Below are 25,266 nucleotides of genomic sequence, written 5' to 3'. Positions count from 1 at the left end.
TCTAATAATGCCCGAGGCTCCACTCACCCATCAGAGTGGCGTCTTTGAGGAACTTGTAGCTGGTCTCGAAGGTCATCTGCTGTAGCGGGGACGAGTTGGAGCGGATGGCGAACCGGTTGAAGGGTTTGTATACGCCCTCAAAGCACATGTAGTCGGCCACCAGCGACAGGTGCCTGGGGTCCACCTCGATGCCTGGAGAACACAAGGCGTTGACATTCAGGGCATTTAACAGACGCTTTATTCCAAAGCGACTTACGGTGAAACATCGATATATCGCTGTAGGTACATAAAGGATGTATATAGAACCAAGTGCCAAGCACTAACAGTCACTAGGTAAACCCATTCCCCGTACACAGCAAAGATAGCTAGGATAAGATGCTACACAACTAAGTAGTATAACTAAATACGACATAACGTAAGTGTGTACATCAAGTGCCACGACGTACAACATACAATAAGTTTGAGGAGCGGGACGGGGTGGCAATACAGAGTCTAGTTGAACTCTGAACAAGTGTAACAAGGGAGGTGATATGGTGTAGCAGAGGAACACATGGAGGCATCTCAGGGATTCACGCTCCACTGCTGTACGCGTCCACACGCGTGCCCGTTTCAGTGTGCGAGATCATTTACCGTAGACGGCAAAGACGTCCCTGATCTCCTTCTCGATGACCCTCAGAGCCACTTCTATTCCGTAGGTGTTGGCCATGGCGTGCACCTCGTTAGAGTACAGGCGGTTGAGGTCAAGGATCTGGATGGCAGAAGATAAAGAAGTGACTTAGGAGTCAGATTTTGTCTGAGTTAAGGACCCAAAATCGCCCGTGTCTGCATTGTTGTGGTCCCTCACAATATTAAAAGGACAAATCCGGTGTAAAATGGATCTGGGATATGTTTAGTATGTTTTACGAGTTGTTTTTGAGTTGATGTTTGTTCGGGAGCAAAAAGGCGCATGTATACGCATTCTTAAATTGGCTAATTTTAGCCGATTCCACCAAAACACTATAAACTTGGAACGATGGGGGCATGTGTTACGGCAAAAACTAAATCGTTATTTTTAACCGATCTAAAGGCTAGAAGTAAGCCGAGACTTCTTTGGTGGTATAATAAGGGTCTTAACATATAAAAAAAGGCATTGATAACTTTGTAAGTGTAGAGATTGTATATTAAAAAGGACATTTTATACACACAATACCTTCACTAGTTCCCTCGTCGACACCATCTTGTTCTTAAGACTCGATAAGTAGATTGACGAAGACAGAGATTGTGCCATCCGTCAACAACACGCAAGCTCTGTGTTCGCCAATCTACTTATGGAGTCTTGAAAACAAGATGGCGTCGACGGGTGAACTACTGAACTACCAAAGAAGTGTCGGGCTACTTCTAGCCTTTTAAGTGGTTTAAAATAACGATTTAGTTTTTACCATAACACATGCCCCCATCGTTCCAAGGTGATAGCGTTTTGGTAGAATCGGCTAAAAACAGCCAACTTAAGAATGTGTATACATGCGCCATTTGCTCCGAAACGAACATCCCAATTCGTTATCATACTAAACATGTCCGAGATCCATTTTACACCGGATTTGTCCTTTAAGTTGCAAGCTTTTCTTGAATTCAGTCTTCTAAAATTGAAGCTCTTCAAGAGAAAAAAATAAATTTATACTGGGCTGACAAAAAGGAACCCATCAAAAAAACAAATGTATTGTGATGAATAAATTCATGCGTTGTTTACTTTTCATGATCTAAGCTTCATTAACTATTCCTTGTATTTTCCAGCCACCCTAACCGTTGTCAGTGTTATCTACCGTTACCTTTGTACCTGTTGCAAACCGGCCAAAGGGGAGCTTGGTTCCCATAATGCGTTGATGTTTGATGAGAACACAGGCAACTCTGTCCTTTAGGTAAACACGGCCTGATTTGATCATTGACAAATTGTTTAAATATCTCTGTGAACCTGTATTCTGGGCTGACCTTACTAAAGAGGAGACTAGTGTATACAGACAACAAAATAGGTAAACTGTCTACAACTATTGTGTGTCTTTTTGCAGTCTCATCTGTCCTAGATGCAATGTCTCGTACAGAAGTAGCCACGACAGTGGAGGCCTAAGCGCCCTCATGTCCTAAAGCTGACCCCCTCTCCGGGGTTCTGGTCCTGACGCCCGGCGGTGAGGCCCAGAGAGCCGACCCAGAGTACCACGTACGTCGCTGTACTTGAAGAGCTCGTGCATGTTGATGCCCTCCGTGTTCAGCAGGCTCTCCTTCTGCCCCGTGCGGCCCGTGGCCTCGTTCAGCAGGCAGCGCGTGATGCCGGGCGTCTGCATGATGACGGCGCTGTGGGCCAGCGTGGACAGCAGCGACGTCAGGTCAAAGTGCACGTTGGTCAGCGGGAGGGCGATGGTCACCTGCGAGACGGGGGGAGGAAGCAATGAGGCGTCGACGCATGGGTCACCGCGAGGGGAGGCTGTTCATGTCAGAAGGCTGGGGAGGTCTGATGCTTAGGCTAGCGAGCTAGTAACGCTTGAAGGGGATTGGCTTTGAAGGGGGACCTGAAGGGAGGGGTGGTATTTTTCGCTTGCCTTCTTTAAAATCGAGCTTGCACTGCCTGTTCTACCCCTACCCCAGCTGTCATCAGCAATACATTCACTGTATGCAAGTTGTTCAGACTAACAGACGCGAGTGCTAACCCTAAGCCTTTGTTTTAGAACCTTAGGCAGCAGTGGGCAAAAAAGCTAGCCTGGTCCTACCAGACTCTCGTACTTCATTTCATTTGTACAGAGAGTCTGGACCTACTTAATTGACAAATGTTAACTCACTTGAAGGCGGGCGTCTGTTGAAGTTTAAAACTATTGGATCTGCCAAGAGCCACTCTGGATCTGCCATAACCAATCGCTAACGTTTGGCCGGGAATTACATTGCGCGCAGGCTGTAAACAAACCAAACACCGTGCGTGAAGATGTCCGTCAACGAGAGCTGACTTTAACGTCATCGTTCTCAGCCACTCCTTCTGTTCGCTGATTGGACCGCCAAAAATCTGGCTTCCAAGGAACCCATGCATATGAAGCAGACCCGGACCTAGTACTGAAGTGAAATGAAAATTGAGCGGAAGTAGGTATGTGGGCGGTGCCAGGCTACAAAAAAGCTGTATCTACTATGTATCTGGCATCTACATCAGAACGTGACACAGCATAACCGCCGTCACTGTGGGAGCATCATTATGTCCGAAGTCATCTCTTATCGGTCAGTTCATAATGAAATGATTAGACCATTATGGAGTGAACACGGTTGTGTTAGATACTGCCAGTGTTTCTCATGCGAGACGCGGTATGTGTGTGTGGATTAAGGGTTTTACAGGACTCCCACCCTCTAGAGTCCTCTGAAGACGGACCATCGCCCCATGGAGTGTTGAGATGTGCTACACGGCGCGTACCTGACACCAGAGGCTGTGCTTCGCGTCGTAGGAGTAGCTCTCGATGGCTTGTTGGGAGGCCAGCACCGAGGTCACCCGCGTGGGGTCCATGGTGCTGCGTCCCCTCTTATTTTTGGGCGTCGGTTCGAGGCCACTTCCTTCCTGTGCCTCTTCTGCACCGCCGTCTTCCTCCTCATCATCATCATCACCATCACCATCCTCCTTTTCCACCTCCCCTTCTGGCTTGTCCTCTGGATCCCCCTCGTCTTCCTCACTGTCATAGTCAACCTGGGGGATGACAAGACTTTCAGTGTGTATTCATAATTACATGCGTGGGTGTGTAATTGTGTATGTGCGTGTCTATATGTGCGTGTACGTGCGTGTGTGTACATGTTTGTACGCATGTGCGTGCGTGCGTGTTGCACCTCTTCTTTCTGCTTCTCCTGCCGCTTTACGTCCGTGGCGTCGGTGTCCCCTTCGTTCTCCCGGTCGTCTACGATGGGCGCCTCCGGCTCCTCCCCCTCTCCGTCTCCGTCATCGCCTCCCGCCTGAACAAACGAACAGCGCTCCAATCAGCCAGATCTCCATGTTTCGCTCTTCTCCAATATGGTACTAGCCTCCGACGCCGGGCTAGCCTCCGACGCCGGGCTAGCCTCCGACGCCGGGCTAGCCTCCGACCTCGGGCTAGCCTCCGACACCGGACTAGCCTCCGACACCGGACTAGCCTCCGACGCCGGGCTAGCCTCCGACCTCGGGCTAGCCTCCGACGCCGGGCTAGCCTCCGATGCCGGGCTAGCCTCCGACCTCGGGCTAGCCTCCGACGCCGGGCTAGCCTCCGACACCGGGCTAGCCTCCGACGCCGGGCTAGCCTCCGACGCCGGGCTAGCCTCCGACGCCGGGCTAGCCTCCGACCTCAGGCTAGCCTCCGACCTCAGGCTAGCCTCCGACCTCAGGCTAGCCTCCAACACTGATAGCCACTGATATCTCAGGGTCATTTAAAAGGCTGCTATTGGATGAACACATTGGATGAAGCCCCACCACTCCGGCAGCTCCGTCCTGGTCCTTCGACGTGGCCTTCCTGGTCTCCACGGCGATGGAGGCCAACTTCAGCGAGCGCTTCTTGATGGCTTCCAGCATGAGGAAGAAAAACCTGATGCAAAGAAGGGTGGACGTGGTTCAATTACACCGACAAAACAAGAGTACAGTCTTTCTGTACTCTTAATGGACAATGAGACTCACTGGACTATGAGATTAATGTGAACCCCAACAAGGTTGAATATAAAACCAAAATATTGTTAACCTTATCGACTAAAACTCGTCTTACAAAAGATTGAGATTTTCAAAATGTACCGCTTCCATTTCTGATACAAGGACAACTATTGAAAATCACAGGGCTGTGCTGTTATTCATGTCAATACAGCACTACTGTGTTCTGGAGGTACTTTGAAGGTGGGGTTCCCTAGTGAATACAGCTTTACACGACGGAATCCAAAACCAGCATCCGCACATCTGCAGACGTCTAACCTGGTTTCCATGAAGCGCAGTATCTGATGAGGCGTCAGAATCTTATCCTCTTGGTAGCGTTCTGCCGGCAGGAAGTGAAACTCAACATTGAACACCTGCATCTTCTCAGTGGTGCTCTTGATCCTCAGTTTCTCTGTGACCTCCACTCGCTGCAAGACCTGCGATAAACAGAACACAAGCAGTGCTCAGCGTTTGGGTTATCCGGCCTGCTTATCAATACAAATTATAAATGGGACATATATCCAGGCACCCACACACACAATTCAAGTGAATTTTATTTAAATATCAATTATAACACATAGCATTTATCCAAAAGACTTCCGAGGCTACAGCCAGGGGTGGACTGGCCATCTGGCATACCGGGCATCGTCCCGGTGGGCCGTTGACCCAATGTGGGCCGGTCCGGTCCGCTATGTTTTATTTTTTCCTCTCTCTAAATTCCCTCCAATTGGGCCGGCCAATGGGCTACAGAGAGCTAGCAGTGTGTTGCCAGCATCGACGCATATTATTGGTCTATGTTTGTCATTGTCAATCAATCATGGGCTGACTGGCTCAGAGAGCCCTGACAGTGCTGTCAATTCCAACACAAACCAGGGTGGGCGGGACCTCATGGCATGGGCCGGAGTCGCGGGAGCCGGTACGGAGCTGAAAACGCCCGGGTGGCGCTGAAAAACAGCGACTTAAGCCTCTGGAGATGGAAGTTAAATGTTCAAAATTGACAGACCTATTTGGTGCCGGGGTCCACACCCCAGCAGGTGCTGCTGCGCCAGGAGACGAGCAAGTGGAGGCATATATGCTAAGTAACGTTAGCCTGGGGCTAGCTAGGCTACATTTTGAGACATGTCCAAAACAAAGTAGAAAACGTTTTTACATTGAATGCGATGTGACCTAATTAACTGCATACTTGTGACAACATATTAGCCCAGAGTTGAAGGGCTGTGACTGTTGGTAGTTGTGGTTGATTTTGTTTAAATATGCCGAATTGTGATATTATGGGTTATTATTGTTCAGATGATTTAGCTAAGCTAGCTAACATCTGCTAACGTCAGCAGTCTCTTGTTGCCATAGCAACAGTAAACATTGACACGGACTCATGAGTTGTAAATAGAGATGCAGAATCAAGCTGTATGGTAAATACAGATCAGATACTTTGAATTTTAGCACAAAATACAAGTAAACCTATAGGAAATTATTACGGTAGTTTAATTGCCATTGAATTTATTGTAATCTTTCAATTAATTTATTGTTTACTGAGGTGATGACTATTGCATGTGGTGAGAGGAATGCAATATGTGTATTTTTAAAGGTTTATGTGAAGAAACATACTATGTGTGATAAAATGACAATTGGTAATTCATGAATGTCTCCTATATTCTCTGCTACCATCATCTCCTGTCAAACAGGTTTTCCTGACCTGCTAGAAGTTCTTCTATGATGCGAGAGAGAGAGAGAGAGAGAGAGAGAGAGAGAGAGAGAGAGAGAGAGAGAGAGAGAGAGAGAGAGAGAGAGAGAGAGAGAGAGAGAGAGAGAGAGAGAGAGAGAGAGAGAGAGAGAGAGATTCGTCTTGACTGTGATTTTTATTATGCAACTTGTTTTGTCTCAGATTGAAACAAAAGGTTTGATTATGATTATTTCCTTGTTGAAGATTTTCATATTGATGTTAATTTCAAACATCTGCATATCTTTTTAAGTTCAATTAACAGTTATGCAGGTAGGCCTTGTGGCTCTTTGGAGACTTAAGTCATCCTTCATGACAGATAAATTTGTCACCAAGTGTCACTACATCAAAAAAGGCTACATGGCTATTGGCTACATATACTTGTCAGTACACAGATACTGAGTACAAGTTCTGTTTGCTGTTGTTTGGCAAGTCATGAATTTGGTGAGGAGTGTAGCTGGCTGGCTGCGGACGAGGAAGTACGTTTTTATAACCATAAATAGAGAATACAATTTTTTCTACCTATAGCCGTGTGAATAAGTCTAAGACATGAATTACAGGTCTGAATAGATATGCATTCTCATGCGTGTATGTGCACATGTAAACATACATGTGCACATACACGTATATGAGAATGCATATATATTTAAACCTGTAATTCATGTCTTAGACTTTCATACAGCTATAGATAATATATATTTTTTAAATTCTCTATTTATGGTTTCATAATGACTGAGTCACCGTTAAAAAAAACAATATGTTTCTATTTAGAGTATTTGTCAGGATATTTTGTTATTATTGTCCGAGTCTGGTTTTAACTAATGCTGGGCTTACACCAAAAGATTTTCACAGTCACAGACTAAAAACTGCAAGAGAGAATTTAGGGTTGGATCAAGTGTGATATTTAACAAGGGTTTTATAGATCTGTAGATCTGGGTGATGGAGATGCAGCGACCACAGGAGGTCTGTTAACTTACTGTTCGGGTTTCACATCTATTTTGTCAGCAGCACCAGAGACACAAACTTGAAAAACAAATACAGTAAAAAGCAACAACTGCTATTTACAGTGTTGTACTATTATTCGGATGGATGTACTTGATTAAATTGTTTTAATCAAGTACATACAGGCTTCTTCCCGTTCATCTCGTCCCACCCCTAGTGCTGATAATGTAGTGGGCTGGTCTGGACAGAAAATGCCAGGGCTGACTTTCTGTCCCAGTCCACCCCTGGCTACAGCTTATGGCAATTTGGTCTTTGTGATCAATAAACTTGTGAGTCCATAAACCATGAACAACGAATATTGACTTCAAAAGTCCAAAGTGCCATATTCCTATTGATTACACTGTGGCATGCACACCCTCGTTAAATGCTCTATAAAGTTATAAAGCCAAATTATAATGGGAACGGATGTGTTGTTGTTGAAGCCAGGGGAGACACTGGTTTGATCATCCAGACCAGAAAGGGAGTGACATTGTTAGAAAATGAGTAGTGTAGATGGTGATGGTGTAGAGGTGGCTGCTGGGTAAGAACCAGGTTAAACAACAGGTTATCCACTCATCGATTCCGGACATGATCACGGCATTATAACGGCAAGTAAGGTTAGTGCCGGTTAAATAGTTACTTTGCCAAACGACCCTTCATCTCAAACACTTAGTCCAAACTATGCAGACGAGAGTGGAACCAGGAAGCTGGTTTCCCCCTCCATAGAGCAGACGGAGGGAGCAGCTCACCTCGGCCAGACACACCCTGGTGAGCTTCTTGCGGAGGCTGTTGGCCTTTCTCTGAGCCGACATGTGGCCCAGCACAGGAACGCTCATCATGGGCGTCTTGATCCGGGACGTGGCCACCAGCAGGATCTCTCTGAGCCTGGGGGGGAAGTAGGGATGGATGTGGGAGGTCGGGGCAACATGGTAGAGCGACAAAATGATTCAAGTTTGTTTTCTCACTTTTATTCCTGAAAAGGAATACAACTCAAACTGACATATTATCGTGGCATGTTAAGTAGGAGATCATAAACTTCTGGACAAAAGTGTGTGTGCGCCTGTGTGTGTGTGTGTGCGCGCCTGTGTGTGTGCGCCTTTGTGTGTGTCAGTGTGTGTGCGCCTGTGTGTGTGACGTGTGTGTGCGCCTGTGTGTGTGTATGTGTGCCCATGTGTTTGTGTGCCTGTGTGTGTGCGTGTGTGTGTCTGCCTCTGTGTGCGTGGGCGATTGCGTACCTGGGTATACCCAGTGTGACGTTCATCTCTCCTCTGCCGGCGAAGTGGAAGGTGTTGAGCGTCATCTGGGTGGAGGGCTCGCCGATGGACTGCGCGGCCACCAGCCCCACCGCCTCGCCCGGGTCACACAGGGACCGCTGCCACTTGTAGTTCAGGAGGTGGCGGAGGCTGGGCGCGCCAAAGAAGGGAGACACGGAAGAATCACGACTCTGAGCGTCGATGAAGGTCAAAAATGGTGTTCCCGTTTGTCTTTGGTCTGCCTTTGTGTGTTTATCTGTCGCAGTCTGTGGATTTAATCTTTTGAAATGTAAAAATTAATCTTACATTAACGTCATCATCTTCTTACATCTGCCTGCCTTCATGTCATCATTTTTGTATCTGCATGTAACAATAACATGCAGATAGCACATGCACTAAACAAACGCGACTAAAAACACCTACCTCTACTAAATCCTCTTAGGGCTAAACGATTTGGGGAAATAATCGAATTGAGATTATTTTGACCAATATTGCGATTGCGATTTAATGTGCGATTTTTATAATTTTATTAAGTTCCTTATGTTGTGTATTATTCACTAAAAAATAAATAAATCATTCTTTAGTATGGCCAACACAACATTGGAAGCAGTCAACATAAAAACTGCTCTTTCCTTTTGGCCAGGCCGATGTGTTGAGATTAATTTATATTATAAACTTCTTTATTTACTGTAACTATTAAATTGTAAAATAAATTTATCTTTAATCCCAGCCTTTGCGATTTGCATACCACTTTCTATTACTTTGCGATTTCGATTTGATTAATCGTCCAGCCTATCTTTGCACTCCTACACACTTAATTTACATCATTTTGACCCAGGATATTGTGCTCTCGCCCTACAGTACTTTAGGCCTATTGTAAATGTACCAGCTGGTATTCGACTTCATGCTGCGTTCTAGCTTAATTCACTCTAGCCAAGTAGCAAGCAACCACATTAAAAATTTCACTTGCACAACAATCTCAGAGGTGTTCTCTTTCCAAGACCAAGATTAGCACATATCAACACCATTAAAGCAATTATGGATATATACAACATTAACTTTGGCTTAAAGAACACAACGTCAGCACTAAGCACTCTGCGATAAAGCAGCCAAAGAGGGGAGTGGTCAGTAAAAGCCCTGCTGGTCTGGTGGTGATAATGGCTCGAGCCTGGCCTGGGAAAGCCTCTCTTTAATGGTTTCACCATTGCAGAGTATTAGGCCATCGCAGTTTTTAGTTGTAGAGCTCTCATAGATCCAACATACAATACATGAATTAATATTTATTTTCTTATGCCGTGTTCATCGCCTCTGCAAGTCTAATGCGAGGGACGCCCGTTAGGGTATGCTGTAGGCCAGACTACTCGTGTGTTCTTAAGTATATCATTTTAGGGTAATTCGTTAATCAGGTATTAGTGACTGGTCATCAGAGTGCTGAGCCCCGACACAGGGGAGTGAACGCATCACTTCTCAATGGTAGAGGAACTTGTCAAGGGAGGGAGGGTGTTGAGTTGCCCGTGGTTATTTTCAAAACATTGCCTCTCTCTTTTCAGTTCTCAAACATGGGCTACAGCAGCCTTTATCACCAGTTCGATTTGGATAATGCAAATCCTTAAGATTGTTTGGCTAACAGAATTTGTCTACGCGGCCGCAGTCCGCATGGCTTTCGCTAACGACCACGGCTTGAAACAGAAGCCCACCTGTCGGAGTCCAGGCCGCAGCGGCGGGGCGTGGCCTGGATGTACTTCTCCATGACCTCGTGGAAGCTCTCCGACACGGCCCCGAAGCAGAGGTCGGGCCGGAAGGTCCCCAGGCTGGGCTCTGGGCAGCGGGACGACTTGCGGCGGTACTTGAGCTGGTTGCCCGCCTCCAGGGATCGCCAGCGCTCCATCAGCTATGGGGGGGGGGGGGGGGGGGGGGGGTTAGAGATGCATAAGATGCATAAGACAATGCAGCGATCTCTGCTGTGGCGCCACATCTGCCAACCTAGCGGACAGTCCCCGTGTCCTGCCCGACATCGCTGGCGCACCGTCCGTAACCAGCATATTGATAAGCTCCAACCCCAACTGGTTCTCTCTGAAGAATGAAATTACTTTTTCGAAAAGTATCTCACCTGTCATGTGTCCATCCAGTGGAATTAATCCAAGTAGACCCTCACAAAAGCACTCGCCATCAAAAATCGAAATCGAACATAGAGGCACAGCTGTGCTACATCGCTGCTGTCGGTTGATTCATCAACAGCTAGCGACATCACCTCCGCTTTTTTGAGTTTGTCCAAAAGAGTCTCAAGAACATCTGATGCAAGGGTCTCTACTCTCCTTGATGTTGACGTGTCAGAGATGTGAATTTTCTTGATTGAATCAATCACGCCGTTTCGGGTTTTCTCATCTGTAACCACCTCCTCGATCGATGCAAGCATACACTCTTTGACGGTCTCAGCATCTGTAAACAGCCTTTTCTTTTTGCCTAATGTCCAGGCGACTCATAGTGATGCTGATGTTGCTCTCTCTTGTTCTGAACAAGGGTTAGGGTTCGGCGTCTCTGTTCATAGCATCAAGTTAGCCCCAAAATCTTCTGGTGGCGAGCATCAGAGCCCAGTGGGAAAGTGGTGTCGAAGTTAGCATGGTTTATCTTAAAATGCCTTCTCAGTTCTTTACACACTAATATACATTCACTGCAGAGTAAACACACAGGCTTCCCAGTGGCAAATCCAAACAAATACTTCTGTGTCCATTCGCTATTGAATTGTCGGTTTTCTGAGTATACTTTTCGCTTTTTCCGAGTAGAAAGCGACATTGTGTTGATTCAACCAGGCAGAACGATCATCAAAACAACATTAGGCGCGAACTTCGAAGCGGAGCGCGCCAAGCAGTTGAGAGGAGCAATGCAAAAGCTCACGAAGAAGAGCGTTAAAAAAGACTGTTTTAAGAGAGTTAAAAAAACACTGAAAGGGCCAGTAAATATTCCTCAGTTCGCCGGGGCCGCCAATTGAATAGCCCTGCTCTAATCAATTGAACCTCTTCAGAATTTAAATGGGAAAATAACGACAATGTCACGTAACATATACAAATGATTCACCGAGCACACCCACTCTTAATGGTACGTTCCCCCTAGTGTGCCGGGAACCCCCCTACCCAGATGCACTGGTCTATCTCTACACCATGGCTCTGACCATGGGGAGCCATAATAAGGATGTGAAACTGCAAAGAGTTCTTATTTAATGTATCACTTCTGATTTAAATCATCGAAATATAAATAAACCTGATTAGCCGGGAAAACTAGCTTTAAATTAATCCGAACATTCCAATGTGTCATCTCCACATAGCTAAAGTGTAGGTCTTGTGGGACAATTTCACTAAACCTTAGAAGAGATGTGATCAATATCTTGCCTTATATGCTGTATGAATGACATAAGCGTGGGAAAAGAGACTCTTGCTTCTTAGAAAGGTGATACGATGTGCTGTGCTACTCGGGCCTGGGGGATTGAGGTGACCTCGGCAGGATCAGCCAGAGACACTGCCACAGACAGAGCCTCTATACCAGGGGTGGGCAATTATTTTACATTGGGGCCCACATAAGGATCTCTGAATGCCTTTGAGGGCAGAGGAAATCTGTCATGTCTTAACCATTAGATTGGATTATAAAAAATATATTGCTGTAACTCTTATTAAGCATTTATGATTAAAAGTCACTCCAAATGAATGTGAATAAAATCATTTAATTCATCTGCTCAATCTTTCAGCAAGGAGAAAGTTGCATGACACTTGCATACAGTGTCATTCACGCTAAACAAACAGATGTTCCTCATCACGTTCCTCATGACGATCAAGCATGCACCAGCAGTTTTCACAATAAAAGCCCTTCTCCTTTTCTGGTATTTAACTGCTTATAAGCAGTTTTTTACAACAAAGAAATCTAAAAAAATAATTCAGATGTGTTATGACAAATTAATTCTGAGAGGACAGCGCGTTCCCCAAAAGAAAGAAAAAAAATTGGTTTGGGACTTTTAATCGCTTGACAGCCCTAATAACAAGATATCTGAATTAGGGTTGCCGCGGTATACGGTATTACCGGTGTTACCGGTGTTGAGGCCAACACTGTTTACTCGGTGTTGCACACCAAGTAAACCAAGTTTTTTTTTTGTAATAAAAAACAAATTCAGTAAAAATGAATAATATAATTAGAATTAAGAAAATTAAAATGTGTAGAATAGGCCACAGTTCTGCTCTGTGCGGGAGAATTGTCGCGCCGAGAATTGACGTGCTTCCTTATGGCCCGGTCAGACTACACGATTTCAGCCCGATTTTGCCCCGATTCTTTCGTCGCAGACGAATTCGCGAATCGTACACGATTTTGAGGAGTCGGCGACGAGACGAGGTCTTGTAATGTGACATGCTTGCGATCTGCGATGTTTTCGTCTGCGACGTTCGAAAACCCCACGACGAAATGTTTGGCATGTCAGAATTTTTTGGGGAATCGCATGACGTGTACATTGTTGACATAGATAGATAGATGGATAGATAGATAGATAGATAGATACATAGATCCTTTAATAACATGATGAGGGAACCACGCCCCCAGTTGCGTGAGGGAAGCCCGCTAACAGCTGGAGCTCACGCGCAGTGTTTACCAACTGCCTTCACTGCACTGCGCTGATTAGGAGTAACAACCGCAAAAATGAATTCGATCAAGAAGATCTGGCTTTGTTGCCAGGCTACGTTGTTGCTGCGTCTATTTAGACTGTGTTGACGGTCTCTATGGTTACTGCTGCTGCGTGCTGACGTCACGGGGACGCACAGCATGCTGGGGCGCGTTGGTCGTTATTGGTGGGAACTGGGCTAATAAAGCTAGTGGGTGTAACACCGTTCGCTGTCTACACTATCATCATTCATGCACATCTACAGTCTACTTTGTATAGTTCATGTCACGCGCAACGCAACTACTGTGAGGAATTGCCGCATTGAGCAGTGTGACGACCCTGGTGAGTCTTTGACTCCACCCTTGCTTTGACTCCACCCTGGCTGTTTGGTTTGCCTGTTCTCTCTCTCTCTCTTAATAGGTGATGCAGTTCAGGTGTGCCTGTGATGGCAGCAGGTTAAAAGCCTGCTTTCACAACAGTCATGGGCGCTCCCTCCTCCCGGCGTGTTGGTTTTCTTTGTCCTTTGTTTGGTTACACACAGACTGACTTTTGCATGACACTTTGGGTTACTTTACATTTAACTGATTTACACCACACTTTATCTTTATTCTATTTAATTATATGTAAAATTATCTTAATACTATAATAAATTCTTTTATTATTGTAAAACGGCGTGGTCTCCCCCATTTCATGTTGCATGCTAGAGCCAGCATGTGACATATGGGGGCTCGTCCGGGATCAATTTTCCAAAATTTGGTAAGGCAACTTAATTGTAAGTATGCTTTGTTTTGACTTGGCTGTATAGTTGAATTGGCTTTTGGATTGTACTGACGGGAATAAATTGCCTGTGCAGTCAAATTATCAGAAAATGGGGAGACACACGCTAAGTTTGTAGTTGGTAAATGATAATTTAGTGTTTTGGTGTTCATTGAGATTTCGTTGTTAATTTGGTTTGATAGTGGTTTGCTTTGGTTGATTTGCCGAGGAGGAGGAGTGCCATTTGGGAGGCTACCTGCGGTTTCTGACGTTTGCGTTGCAGGTAGGCGAATTGGGTGCAGGTGTAGTGGTAACTGTGGTAACAAACGTGCAAACGTGAATGATACAAAGTAGAGAGCATCGCACCGTCGAATCTTGTTGTGTGGCCAGTCTTACTACGAGACAAGCCCCGATTTCCTGGCTCTGAGATCGTATAGTAATAATAATAAATAAAATGTATATAGCGCTTAATATGGTACTCTAATCGAACGATAAGACGCTTAAAGTGTGACATGTTAAATCGTGGAGGAATGTCTGAGAATCTTGTAGTGTGGCCAGTCTTACGACGAGACAAGCCCCGATTTCCTGACTGTGATTGTATAGTGTGACATGGTAAATCGTGGAGGAATGTCTGAGAATCGTGTAGTCTGAACGGGCCATTACAAGACCGGTAACCATAGCAACGCCTGTAAACAAACCCCGCGAAGCCCAATCCATACGTGAGCTCCCCGCGCTAAGGCCATCGGGAGGCGCACAGAGCTTTTGGCCGTGATATTATGATACATAAAATTATATTATACTATTATATATAGAACGTAATAAGACGCCAAAATTGGCGCGCTGCCAGCCACTGTCACCGAGTGTGAGAGGAGAGTTGACGGAGAAGATGGCGGTTGACCTATAGTTTCAAAGTTAATACCGTTTATACCGGTAATACCGGTGTTGACACGAGCGTATTACTCGGTGTGAAAATGTCCACACCGCGGCAACCCTAATCTGAATGACACATTCCATAGTCTTCCTGCTTTCATAAGAAGATCTTCGGATGAAACATGCATACCAGAGTCTTAGCAGCACCTCTGACGAACCCTGGCTAGAGCAGGTAGAGCAGGTGTCCTGCAGACCAGCCCGGCTCCTGAATTACTTTCTCATCCCTTGTTGGAGTTGTTTAGTGTTGCAACAGCCCAGACTGATTGATGGCTTGTGAATGTTGTATGCTCAATTTCTAAGCGCTTTTGCAGCAGGGTGTATCGGTCAATCTGCACAATCGACCCGCATTTGGCAGGTGCTGATTTCCCACCCTGATTGCAGCGTATGTACCTGGATGGTGGCAGCTTCTCGGCCGCAGATCTGGCTTCCCTGGCCACCCTCCGACTGCCTTTGCTTTGCCAGCTTCTTCTGGGAGAACAGGAGGAACCCTCCTGCACAGACAGAACCAACCACATCATCAAACTCAAGGAGCAACGGGAAGGGAAGATAAGATTAACTATTATTTTGTACAAAGGAGTTCATCTCAGTCCCCTGCGGCTTCATAGCGGCGCCTTGGGATCCATTGACCACAGCGGGACACTGTGGCAGCCGTTTGGGACGCTGTCCTCCCACAGATGCAGCTAGGCTGCCCAGTGAGAGAGGTCTGATCATGTACTATTAAAAATGACTGTGTGCGAAGAGCAATATGCATCAACGTGTGTGAGTGGAATGTGCTGCAATCCTATCTCTCAAATGAGGCAATTTATTCGGACGTACAAGAAAAGAACAGCAATGCATCATGGGAAAGGTACATTGGAAGGGTTGAATGTCTTTTCCAATGCAACTACTACAAAACTAGACATCCTGTTGATGGCGGGCATCAAACACCACTGCGAAAAGCTAACAAAACGGCTGCTGATAATTAACTATTCAGACCTATCGCCCCAGAATCCAACATTTACCCCTCCTCGATTCCTCTGACGTCTACACTTAAGACTTAGACTTGGCTTTATTGATCCTTTTGGGATGACTCCCTCAAGGAAATTGAATTTCCAGTAACTTACAGAAACACAACACAAGTAGCTTACAGAAACACAACAAAATAGAAGATAAAAACAATAAACTCTTAGCTAACTATAAAAAGTAAAAAACAGTAAACGATGAACTCTTAGCTAATATAGAAAGTAGAGATAAGAATAGAAGTAAAAAAGGATTCAAGTAAAATAAAATAAATGCAGAGAACTGTATAGAAGATAAATATAGATACATATATGGCTGTATATGGCATTGTGTTGTCATACAGTGGATAAATAAATAAATGATAAATGACAAATGACATTCACAGAAATTAGCGGTTAGATTAAGCGGAGGATTATGTTATTGCACAAAAAATCTGCATTGCACAGTGCACCACTCCTACCCGTCTGTCCAGTTCTCTATTTCCTCCTCCTCAGCAATGGTTCATTTCTCAAATTCCTTTTCACGGTCCACCTGTGTGTCACTAAATGTGGATTGGTGCTGTCACACCAAAATTGTACCGGGGCCAAAATTGTACCGCCTACGTAATCCGCGTTCGAAACATTACGGCATCGTCCGACGCGATTGTCCGTTGCCAGGCAGGTTTCAAAAAACATTTGCGCTCATGTTGCCAAAGACGAAATAACATAATACAGATAACACTTGTTTTTACTTTATATTTGTATTGTATTGAATTTAGCTAGTTAACTGAGTGTTTAAAGTGTATCATAGTCTAGCTAGCTTGTGTTAATCCACTCAGTTTACTAGCTAAATGCGATTACACAATTAAATACAATACAAATATAAAGTTAGCAACGCTAACAAATGTCATTTGTAAAATAAGTGTTATCTTTTTAATGTTATTTCGTCTTGTGACGCTCAATGAATGAGCGCGAATGTTCGCGATTGTTCATGAACCTTCCTACGTCATCGTTCCGACGCGATGCCAGGCAACGTTGGACGCGATCGTCCGTTGCCAGGCAACGTTGGACGCGATCGTCCGTTGCCAGGCAACGTTGGACGCGATCGTCCGTTGCCAGGCAACGTTGGACGCGATCGTCCGTTGCCAGGCAACGTTGGACGCGATCGTCCGTTGCCAGGCAACGTTGGACGCGATCGTCCGTTGCCAGGCAACGTTGGACGCGATCGTCCGTTGCCAGGCAACGTTGGACGCGATCGTCCTTTGCCAGGCAACGTTCGACGCGATCGTCCGTTGCCAGGCAACGTTCGACGCGATCGTCCGTTGCCAGGCAACGTTCGACGTGATCGTCCATTGCCAGGCAGGTTTGGAATATTCGAACACGGATTACGTAGGCGGTACAATTTTCGCCCCCGGTACAATTTGGGTGTGACAGTGCTCCTGAAACCTTAGCTTGTTAGCACCAGTGCTAGCAGCTAGAGTTAGCGCGTAGCTCCGGCTGCAGGTGGAGAACATACAACAGAGGGAGGCAGCCGCGGGTACCCTGGTGCTCAACAAGCTGCGGAGGAGCGCACCGTTACGTGGAGAGGAGTCCAGGCGCTTGGCCTTCCAGCGCTTCACGGCGGAGAAGTGTTGGCGGGCGGCCGTGGGGTCGAACCGGGACAACAACTGGTCCAGGTCCTGGGACTTCTTGATCACCTGTTAGGTTGGAAGCAGAAGGCTGGGATGAGTTATTTTACAAGGGAGGCCTTAAAGCTGCAGCGTTTAGGATTAAGGGCCCTTTAGCTGTGAGGTTGCAGATTTCAACCAACCGAACACCGAATTGGACAAGGCAACAGTTCCCAGTCCACACTGGTTACTAACATCCATAAGAGCCAGTTATGATAGTTATGATAACCTGCATCTGCCGAAAAAAATGAGAATAATGCCCTTTAGATTAAATAATACAAACATGTTTGGGAGAATTCTAACGTTTATACCTTAAGGCTCATGAGCGTCAAACCACCTTACATCAAATGTTCTGAAACCTTTCCAAAATATTTATTTAAAGCTACAATCCCGGACCGAGCCCGGCGGGCCCCCACCTGGTAGTTCTCCTCTATGAAGGGGAACTGGGAGGACTGGAGGAACTGGATCTTAGGGACGTCCAGGCCGTCCTCCCCGTAGAGGAACTGCACCACGGAGCCGTCGCTGTCCCTCACCGTGAGGTCGTACTGCACCACCAGCCCCTCCAAGTGCTTGATGATGCACCTGGAGCCCAACGGGGGGGGGGGGAGGAAACACACAAACAGGGACAGCAGGTGAGACTGAGGTAAAGGCTATGCAGAGTTCAAAAGGGGCAGAGAACAGTGTGTGTGTGTGTGTGTGTGTGTGTGTGTGTGTGTGTGTGTGTGTGTGTGTGTGTGTGTGTGTGTGTGTGTGTGTGTGTGTGTGTGTGTGTGTGTGTGTGTGTGTGTGTGTACCGTTGCAGATATCCTGATCTGGAGGTTTTGACTGCGGTGTCAACTAGCCCCTCTCTGCCAGCCATGCAGTGAAAGAAGAACTCCTAGGGACCGAGGAAAGGAAAACCAAACGATCACTGAACACCAACAGCATGAACTAGTGATGTTGACCGATCAACTCAACCCATATACACCCTGGAGACACGGTCGGCCGATCAAATTTAAACTGGCTGATTACGTGAGTCGATCAAGTGAATCCAAAGATTGGGGTATAAAATAAATTGTGCCATTATTATGTTCAGTCAATAAGACAATTAATGTTTATCCTGCATTGAACATCATCCGTCTTTACATTGCCCTGACTCTCAAAAGGTGGGCTACACTAACACAGACATAGCATGTTTAATATATCTCGGTTAAGGCGGCAATAACCAGCCTGCATCTCGCTGGAGAAGTGATTCACTGTAAGTGAATCACCTTCTAGTCTCGTCGTGTTGAACGGTTGTTCGTCGTATCTGGGACCCTGTGCGTGTTAAAGCTGGGCGATCCTTTTTTTAATCATCTGTTTGACAGCCCTTTTTGTGACGGGAGTGGCTTTATTCATGTTCCTTATTTCAAAGCGGTCTGGTAGGTTACACGATGTCAGTTATAGTTGTGCTATTGTGTGCAACTGTGTGCTAGAGCAGGACCTCCTGGTCTAGGGGAATACAAACAGAAAAGCTTTTGCAGCGTTTCAAAACCACAAAAGTACTATGTACAATTTGACTTTCCACTCACGCTAATGTTCATGGCTTTCTCTATAAATATCCGCAAATATTCCCAATTCTGCTACATTGAATGGATCTGCATTTGTTCTATGAGCTGAAACGCATCGTCCGCGTTGACTGATTAAACATTTATAACACATGTTAATGATGCGTATCAGCGTATATATAGCCAGCGTATAAAACATTTGCATTTGTGATATGACTTTGCATTTGCATTGTGGCGTTTGCCTTTGCGTTTTCCATTAATGCGCTTTTGTTTGGGAATTTGCAAAGCCTTAAGGAAATGCCTTTCATTGTTCACGTCGTCCACATTGACTGATTCAACATTTAAAATACATTTGAATGATGCGCATCAGCCGATGCAGCCGAAATGCAGACAGAGGAAATGGATGTAGAAAAGAAAAAGGAACCAACGTATCTAAAACAATATGCAAGGCCCTTTGCATAGTGCAACATCAAGTTAATGTACATTGCCGATTAGCCTGGCACAAGTGACGGTAACATTTCAAAGATTACCTCTTTTTTTAAATAGTTTTGGGATATCCACATTCTGTACTGTATGATTATATAATAATACTGAGCCATCTTTAATAGTCACTCCCTTTCAGTGTCAATATCCATTGACTTACTTTTGTTGTGTAGCGTCTTATGCAGTAGTTTTGAGGCTTTTGCGATTGTTTTGAGGCTTTTGGGATTGTATGGTGACTTTTGTATTTGTGATGTGACTTTTGTGTTGTGGCATTTGCTATCGTGTTTTTCCGTAGCAGAGTTCGACAGGAAGGAAGAGAGGGGGGGGGACCAGCAGCAGAAGACCAGGGTTAGGAACTGAGGGTTAGGAACTGTGCGCGTGACTCTTTTCAGAGTCACGCGCGCACAGAGAGCAGCCAACACCCTCCCTCACACACGCACACGTTCCTAACCACCATCCCTCTGCTGTACCTGCGGTCTGATGCCAGTGAGGAACCTTCCGGAGATGAATCCCCCCGCGGCCGGCGACGGCTCGTAGGGCTGGTAGCACGGCAACGACTTCCCAGAAGGCATCAGGGGAGGCCGACGCCCCTCCAACTCAATCTGGCCCAGGAGGCATGAAATCTGAAACACACACACACACACACACACACACACACACACACACACACACACACACACACACACACACACACACACACACACACACACACACACACACACACACACACACACACCTTATTAATTACAGGAGTGCACTATGATGACAATGAGGTGGTGAATGGCTTGACATGTGTTCCAATGTGTTCCTCTGTAGTCGAGCGTTGGAGGCCAGCCTAGCTGCCATTGTTGTAACGGAGAGATAGATCCCCCACCCATGCTTCAAGTTCAAAAATCCAGATCACCCTAAATACCATCAGCTAGGGTGCCCCATAAACCGTCTAATTCTTTTGTTTGTTCTAGTCGGCTCAAAGTCGTAACTCTAACCCTTTAGACCAAATTACACCCAATGATAGCTGTTCCATCATATAGGCATCTTACCTACAGCCACTTTTAAATGGCCTACAGCGAGTGGATTAGCCTGGACTCGCTGCTTTAGATCTCTTCATTGCAGAATTATGTTAGGAAAAGAGTAGCCCATATTTTTGACATCGTCATACATTTTTCGCTGCATATCAGTGTGAAGAGCATCTGCGGTGTGTCGTTTGTCTGAAGCGCTGGGCCTCTCCTGTGGATAGCAGGGTGAAATCCCAAATCAAAACAACCAAGGGTGATATATTCCAGTCCTAGCGGGTGGTGACTCAGTTACTTCCCGTTCTCAGCTTCCACATAAACAATGTAAAAGGTTGTCTGGCTGAAAACCATAGCCCCCCCCCCCCTCCCTCCCTCCCTCCTAGCTCATCACGAGCGGACAGCCTCATCGGTGCAGGGGAGAGAGGGTACCTGCATGGTGTTGACCGAGGAGCCCTTGGCTCCAGACTGGACCATCAGCTGGAGGTTGTTGTCGGGAAAGGACCTGTGGAGCCCAGCTGGCATACAGACCTGGACACGGACGGACAGACAGGCAGGGGTCAGGGGCTGAACACTAAGGACTACCAATAGACTGAACTGTTTTGTAGTGTTAATGAACAGTATTGTAGTGTTAATGAACAGTATTGTAGTGTTAATGCACAGTATTGTAGCGTTAATGAACAGTATTGTAGGGTAAGTGAACAGTATTGTAGTGTTAATGAACAGTATTGTAGGGTAAGTGAACAGTATTGTAGTGTTAATGAACAGTATTGTAGTGTTAATGAACAGTATTGTAGTGTTAATGAACAGTATTGTAGGGTAAGTGAACATTATTGTAGTGTTAATGAACAGTATTGTAGTGTTAATGAACAGTATTGTAATGTTAATGAACAGTATTGTAGTGTTAATGAACAGTATTGTAGGGTAAGTGAACAGTATTGTAGTGTTAATGAACAGTATTGTAGTGTTAATGAACAGTATTGTAGGGTAAGTGAACAGTATTGTAGTGTTAATGAACAGTATTGTAGGGTAAGTGAACAGTATTGTAGTGTTAATGAACAGTATTGTAGTGTTAATGAACAGTATTGTAGGGTAAGTGAACAGTATTGTAGTGTTAATGAACAGTATTGTAGGGTAAGTGAACAGTATTGTAGTGTTAATGAACAGTATTGTAGCGTTAATGAACAGTATTGTAGTGTTAATGAACAGTATTGTAGTGTTAATGAACAGTATTGTAGGGTAAGTGAACAGTAGTGAACCAGGGCTCCACCTTGTTGATGCCATTGTTCACTTGGTTGGCCACTTCCTTGAACTTCATGTCGGCCAGGTTGAAGTCCCTCTGGTCGGGGTTGAGGTGAGCGTCCTGCCACCGGCCCCTGGCCTCCGCAGGGTCCACGTTCTCGGGCAGGTTGAAGGCCATCTGCAGGGCCTGCCCGGTCCAGAGGGTACAACAGATATATTACTGAAGAGTTACATTGGCTTCGTTTGTACACTTTGATGCATTTCAAGACACAGGCTGTATTGTAGGTTAATGTTGGTGCAAAATAGATACACAAGTTATACTTTGTCAAATGCGTTTGTCCCGATGCATGCACTTCAAGACAAAGGTGACTGTGGTGTGTGGAGACTGTGTTTGTGAAATATCCTCATCGAGCCAATAATCCAACACAATCAATCCTGATGGCCACTCAAAGTGAATGGAAAGCACCGGTCGTCATCTCTCGTCTTAAAAGTAAAATTCTCCCATTATACTTAGAAAGTAATAAAGCAAATAAAGCAAACAAAGCCGATCATTTGAATGGGTGGCACCAATGTTACCATATTTGACCTTTGTGTGCAGCGCCTTTCAGACTGGTGCTTACCAACGTACTCAGAGAATACAACCGGCCTTTGTGCACAAAGGGAAAAAGTGTTTTTTTCCCTTTGTGCAGCCGTGGTCCGAACTCACCCTGGTGCCGATCTTTTGAGACTCTTTGATGAGCTTTTTCCGCTGTCGGTTGGCCCCTGGCTTCACCAAAATGTCCTCCACACCTTAAGACACAAGACACAGTTCTCTCGACTGATCCATTTGCCACCAAATCAAACAGAAATGAGACTGGAGACATGCTGGATAAAGACTCAGACGCGTCACCCGGTGAAAGTCCAGTTCAAATTCGAGCTCCACCGAGGCACTAAGCTGCTCATCTCACCTCAAGCAAAAGGTCACCAACACAAAAGCTACAGCGGATACCATGGGGGTTTGTGAGATTCACTAACAATTGACTTCACCCCGAATACAGGACCGAATACAGAACCACACTTTCACCCGCCTTGAAACAGACGCATCACGTGGCGCCATTAAAAGTGCACGTGCACCGTGACATGTGACGCTGTGTGTGTGGAGGTGGAGGGAGGGGGGGCAGCGTACTCAGAGTGAAGCCCTTGTACAGCTGCAGGTATGCGGTGAAGAGGCGGGCCAGGCAGGTGAGCAGGCGGCCGCCCGTCTCGCCGCCGTACAGCTCGTAGCAGCAGTGCACCAGGCCGTAGATGGACGAGCCGTAGTGGGCCTTGTCCAGCACGCCCCTCAGCAACTCGCCCTGGCGGATCACCACCTGGGGGGGAGGGACAGGAGGCAGGAAGGAGGGGGGGGGGGGAGGGTGGATGTTGTCAGGATTACACTTTAAGACGAGCAATAGCAGATGTTGGAGAATTTGTGTCGACTTGAAACCGGGATCGTACGGACTAGGACAACTCATTGAACAGCATTGAAGTGCTAAAGACCAACGGCTGGTCGGTTACCCCGGTACACTAATGAACGAGGGAAAAGTGTCGTAAAGAGAGATGATTTTGAAGCATAAAAGAATGATTCATTTTTTTATGGCCACACATAAAAGAATGAATCATTAAGTGAACAGTTTAAAAGAATGATTCATTCTTCTATATTTAGAACTACAGTTGGGACTGGTTGAGGCCGGACTGGAAGGTGAGAGTGTAGGCGGGGGAAGCCGTCCCCTCGAGCCGTAGCATTCGTCTCACCTTCTGTCACGTCCAAGTTGGTGATTTGTTGCCTGCACAACTTGCCAAAAAATCTAGGGTAATTCCATGACTTATAATGTTGAATCTAAAAAGATTGATTTAGTACATAAGTTCCCCTTACTATGGAACCGGTGAGGCCAGCCAGCAAGTATCTCTTTAAATGACTGACCACATATGAATCTCTACATGGGTATTTCATCTTCTCGGGACCCTTAAGACTTAAGAACAGAATTAAGAACAACCAAACTAAGAAAAGTAATAACCTCCTCTCTGGAGGCACGGATAAGGACACTGATAAAGACGCTGTGTACCGTTGAGTCACACATGCTGTCGGGGTCGTATCCTGGTACCGCTCGGGGCGGGACTTGGATCCAGGACTTGCTGGGGATCTTGGCCGTGCCGTTCAGGTTTAGCGGCAGGGCTTTCTCTGGTATGATGTTCAGCAGCAGGGTAGACACCACCTACAGCACATGCACAACAGGGTTTCATTGCTACTGTTAAACACACAGATAAACACACGTTTATGCTCAACACATTCCTGTTTGGTTGTGATGGGACTTCCACAAACAGGCCTTTTGGTTCCGAGAACCACTTTGTCAGTTTAGTTATGTTCCTCCAATTGTAACAAAGTCAGGAGGCTGCAATAGACCTGACATTTCCCAACAATAGTTCACTTACACAAGGGGAGGAGTTCTGTGTCTTTTGAACACATACCAGGGTATCTGCAGGTTTCAGCAAGTCATATTTAAGACTTTTTAATACCACCTTGAATGAAATTTAAGACCTTAAACCCGCGATGGTGGGGGGGATCCCGCTGTATTACAACCCAAGCATAGCATGTGCGTCACTCAATGAGACTCATTCAAGTTTACTTTCTGTCTGTTTATTGAACATAAAGTGATACTCCAGGGCTCCAGACTAACTTTTTCCTTGGGTGCACTGGTGCGCCTAAATCTTTAATTTGGGTGCACCAGCACGTATTCATGGTGCACCCAAGTTGTAAGTTGTTGAGAGGGGGGTGACAGCGTCTGGGCCCCCGGGCAGCTGCACCGGTTGCACCGTCGATATTTACGCCACTGATTAATAATACTTTCACCATTAAATAAATGCCTTCAGTAAGACCTGGGGGGTATACCACGAACCTCGTTGAACATACCCAGGCTTTCTTGGGAAAACCTGGCTCGACAGAGCCGCAACTCGCAATCACAGTTAAATGGTACCACGACGCTCACTTTAGATTCAATTAGTTGAACCAGGTTTTCCGCTTTAGGTTCAATGCGCGCTCACATAAAAGCGGCGTTTCTCGCGTCATTTGACTCACCCTTATGCAAAATAAATCGCGCAAGAGCGGTGTATTTCATCCAAGGCGAGCAATGTATTATTATGAACTCCTACGAGGAATTCAAAGTTCAAATCACAGCCAAGGGGAACACGGTTGCCCATAATATGGCTAGGGTGGCGTGCTGGTAAAAATAGCCGACCGTGTTAATTCGCAAGTGAAAAGATTCTGCATATTGTCTAAAAAATATTATGTATCATCATCCCTTTTACCCCCATATATGTGGGGCCCCATGAATTGCGAGCCCAAGTACCGGGAATGCACTCGATCTCCGACCCAATATCGGACGTGCACGTCAAGTTGCTTGCTTTTAGTGGCGTGGTTCAACGTC

At 45.9% G+C, this 25,266-nt stretch overlaps 1 protein-coding gene across 1 annotated transcript in view; it reads right to left on the bottom strand.

Moving 5' to 3' along the window:
- Window positions 1-25,266, bottom strand: part of polr1a (RNA polymerase I subunit A) — a 36,700-nt gene that overhangs the window by 1,298 nt on the left and 10,136 nt on the right. Inside the window, exons 17-36 of the mRNA XM_030368120.1 lie at window positions 23,908-24,057; window positions 22,989-23,172; window positions 22,530-22,612; window positions 21,852-22,010; window positions 21,014-21,112; window positions 20,042-20,194; window positions 18,357-18,439; window positions 17,979-18,144; window positions 17,469-17,592; window positions 15,309-15,409; window positions 10,294-10,487; window positions 8,579-8,746; window positions 8,093-8,228; window positions 4,925-5,082; window positions 4,439-4,550; window positions 3,826-3,948; window positions 3,422-3,688; window positions 2,196-2,396; window positions 631-748; window positions 28-192 (exon numbers count right to left, since the gene is read on the bottom strand). Coding sequence (XP_030223980.1) covers window positions 28-192; window positions 631-748; window positions 2,196-2,396; window positions 3,422-3,688; window positions 3,826-3,948; window positions 4,439-4,550; window positions 4,925-5,082; window positions 8,093-8,228; window positions 8,579-8,746; window positions 10,294-10,487; window positions 15,309-15,409; window positions 17,469-17,592; window positions 17,979-18,144; window positions 18,357-18,439; window positions 20,042-20,194; window positions 21,014-21,112; window positions 21,852-22,010; window positions 22,530-22,612; window positions 22,989-23,172; window positions 23,908-24,057 — 2,944 coding nt within the window. The remainder of the gene's footprint in view (window positions 1-27; window positions 193-630; window positions 749-2,195; window positions 2,397-3,421; window positions 3,689-3,825; window positions 3,949-4,438; window positions 4,551-4,924; window positions 5,083-8,092; window positions 8,229-8,578; window positions 8,747-10,293; window positions 10,488-15,308; window positions 15,410-17,468; window positions 17,593-17,978; window positions 18,145-18,356; window positions 18,440-20,041; window positions 20,195-21,013; window positions 21,113-21,851; window positions 22,011-22,529; window positions 22,613-22,988; window positions 23,173-23,907; window positions 24,058-25,266) is intronic.

This window comes from Gadus morhua, chromosome 10, assembly GCF_902167405.1.
Source record: "Gadus morhua chromosome 10, gadMor3.0, whole genome shotgun sequence".
In the NCBI taxonomy this organism is placed as follows: Eukaryota; Metazoa; Chordata; class Actinopteri; order Gadiformes; family Gadidae; genus Gadus; species Gadus morhua.
The sequence above is the reverse complement of the archived record's forward strand: the minus strand, read 5'-3'. Positions and strand labels throughout refer to the sequence as shown.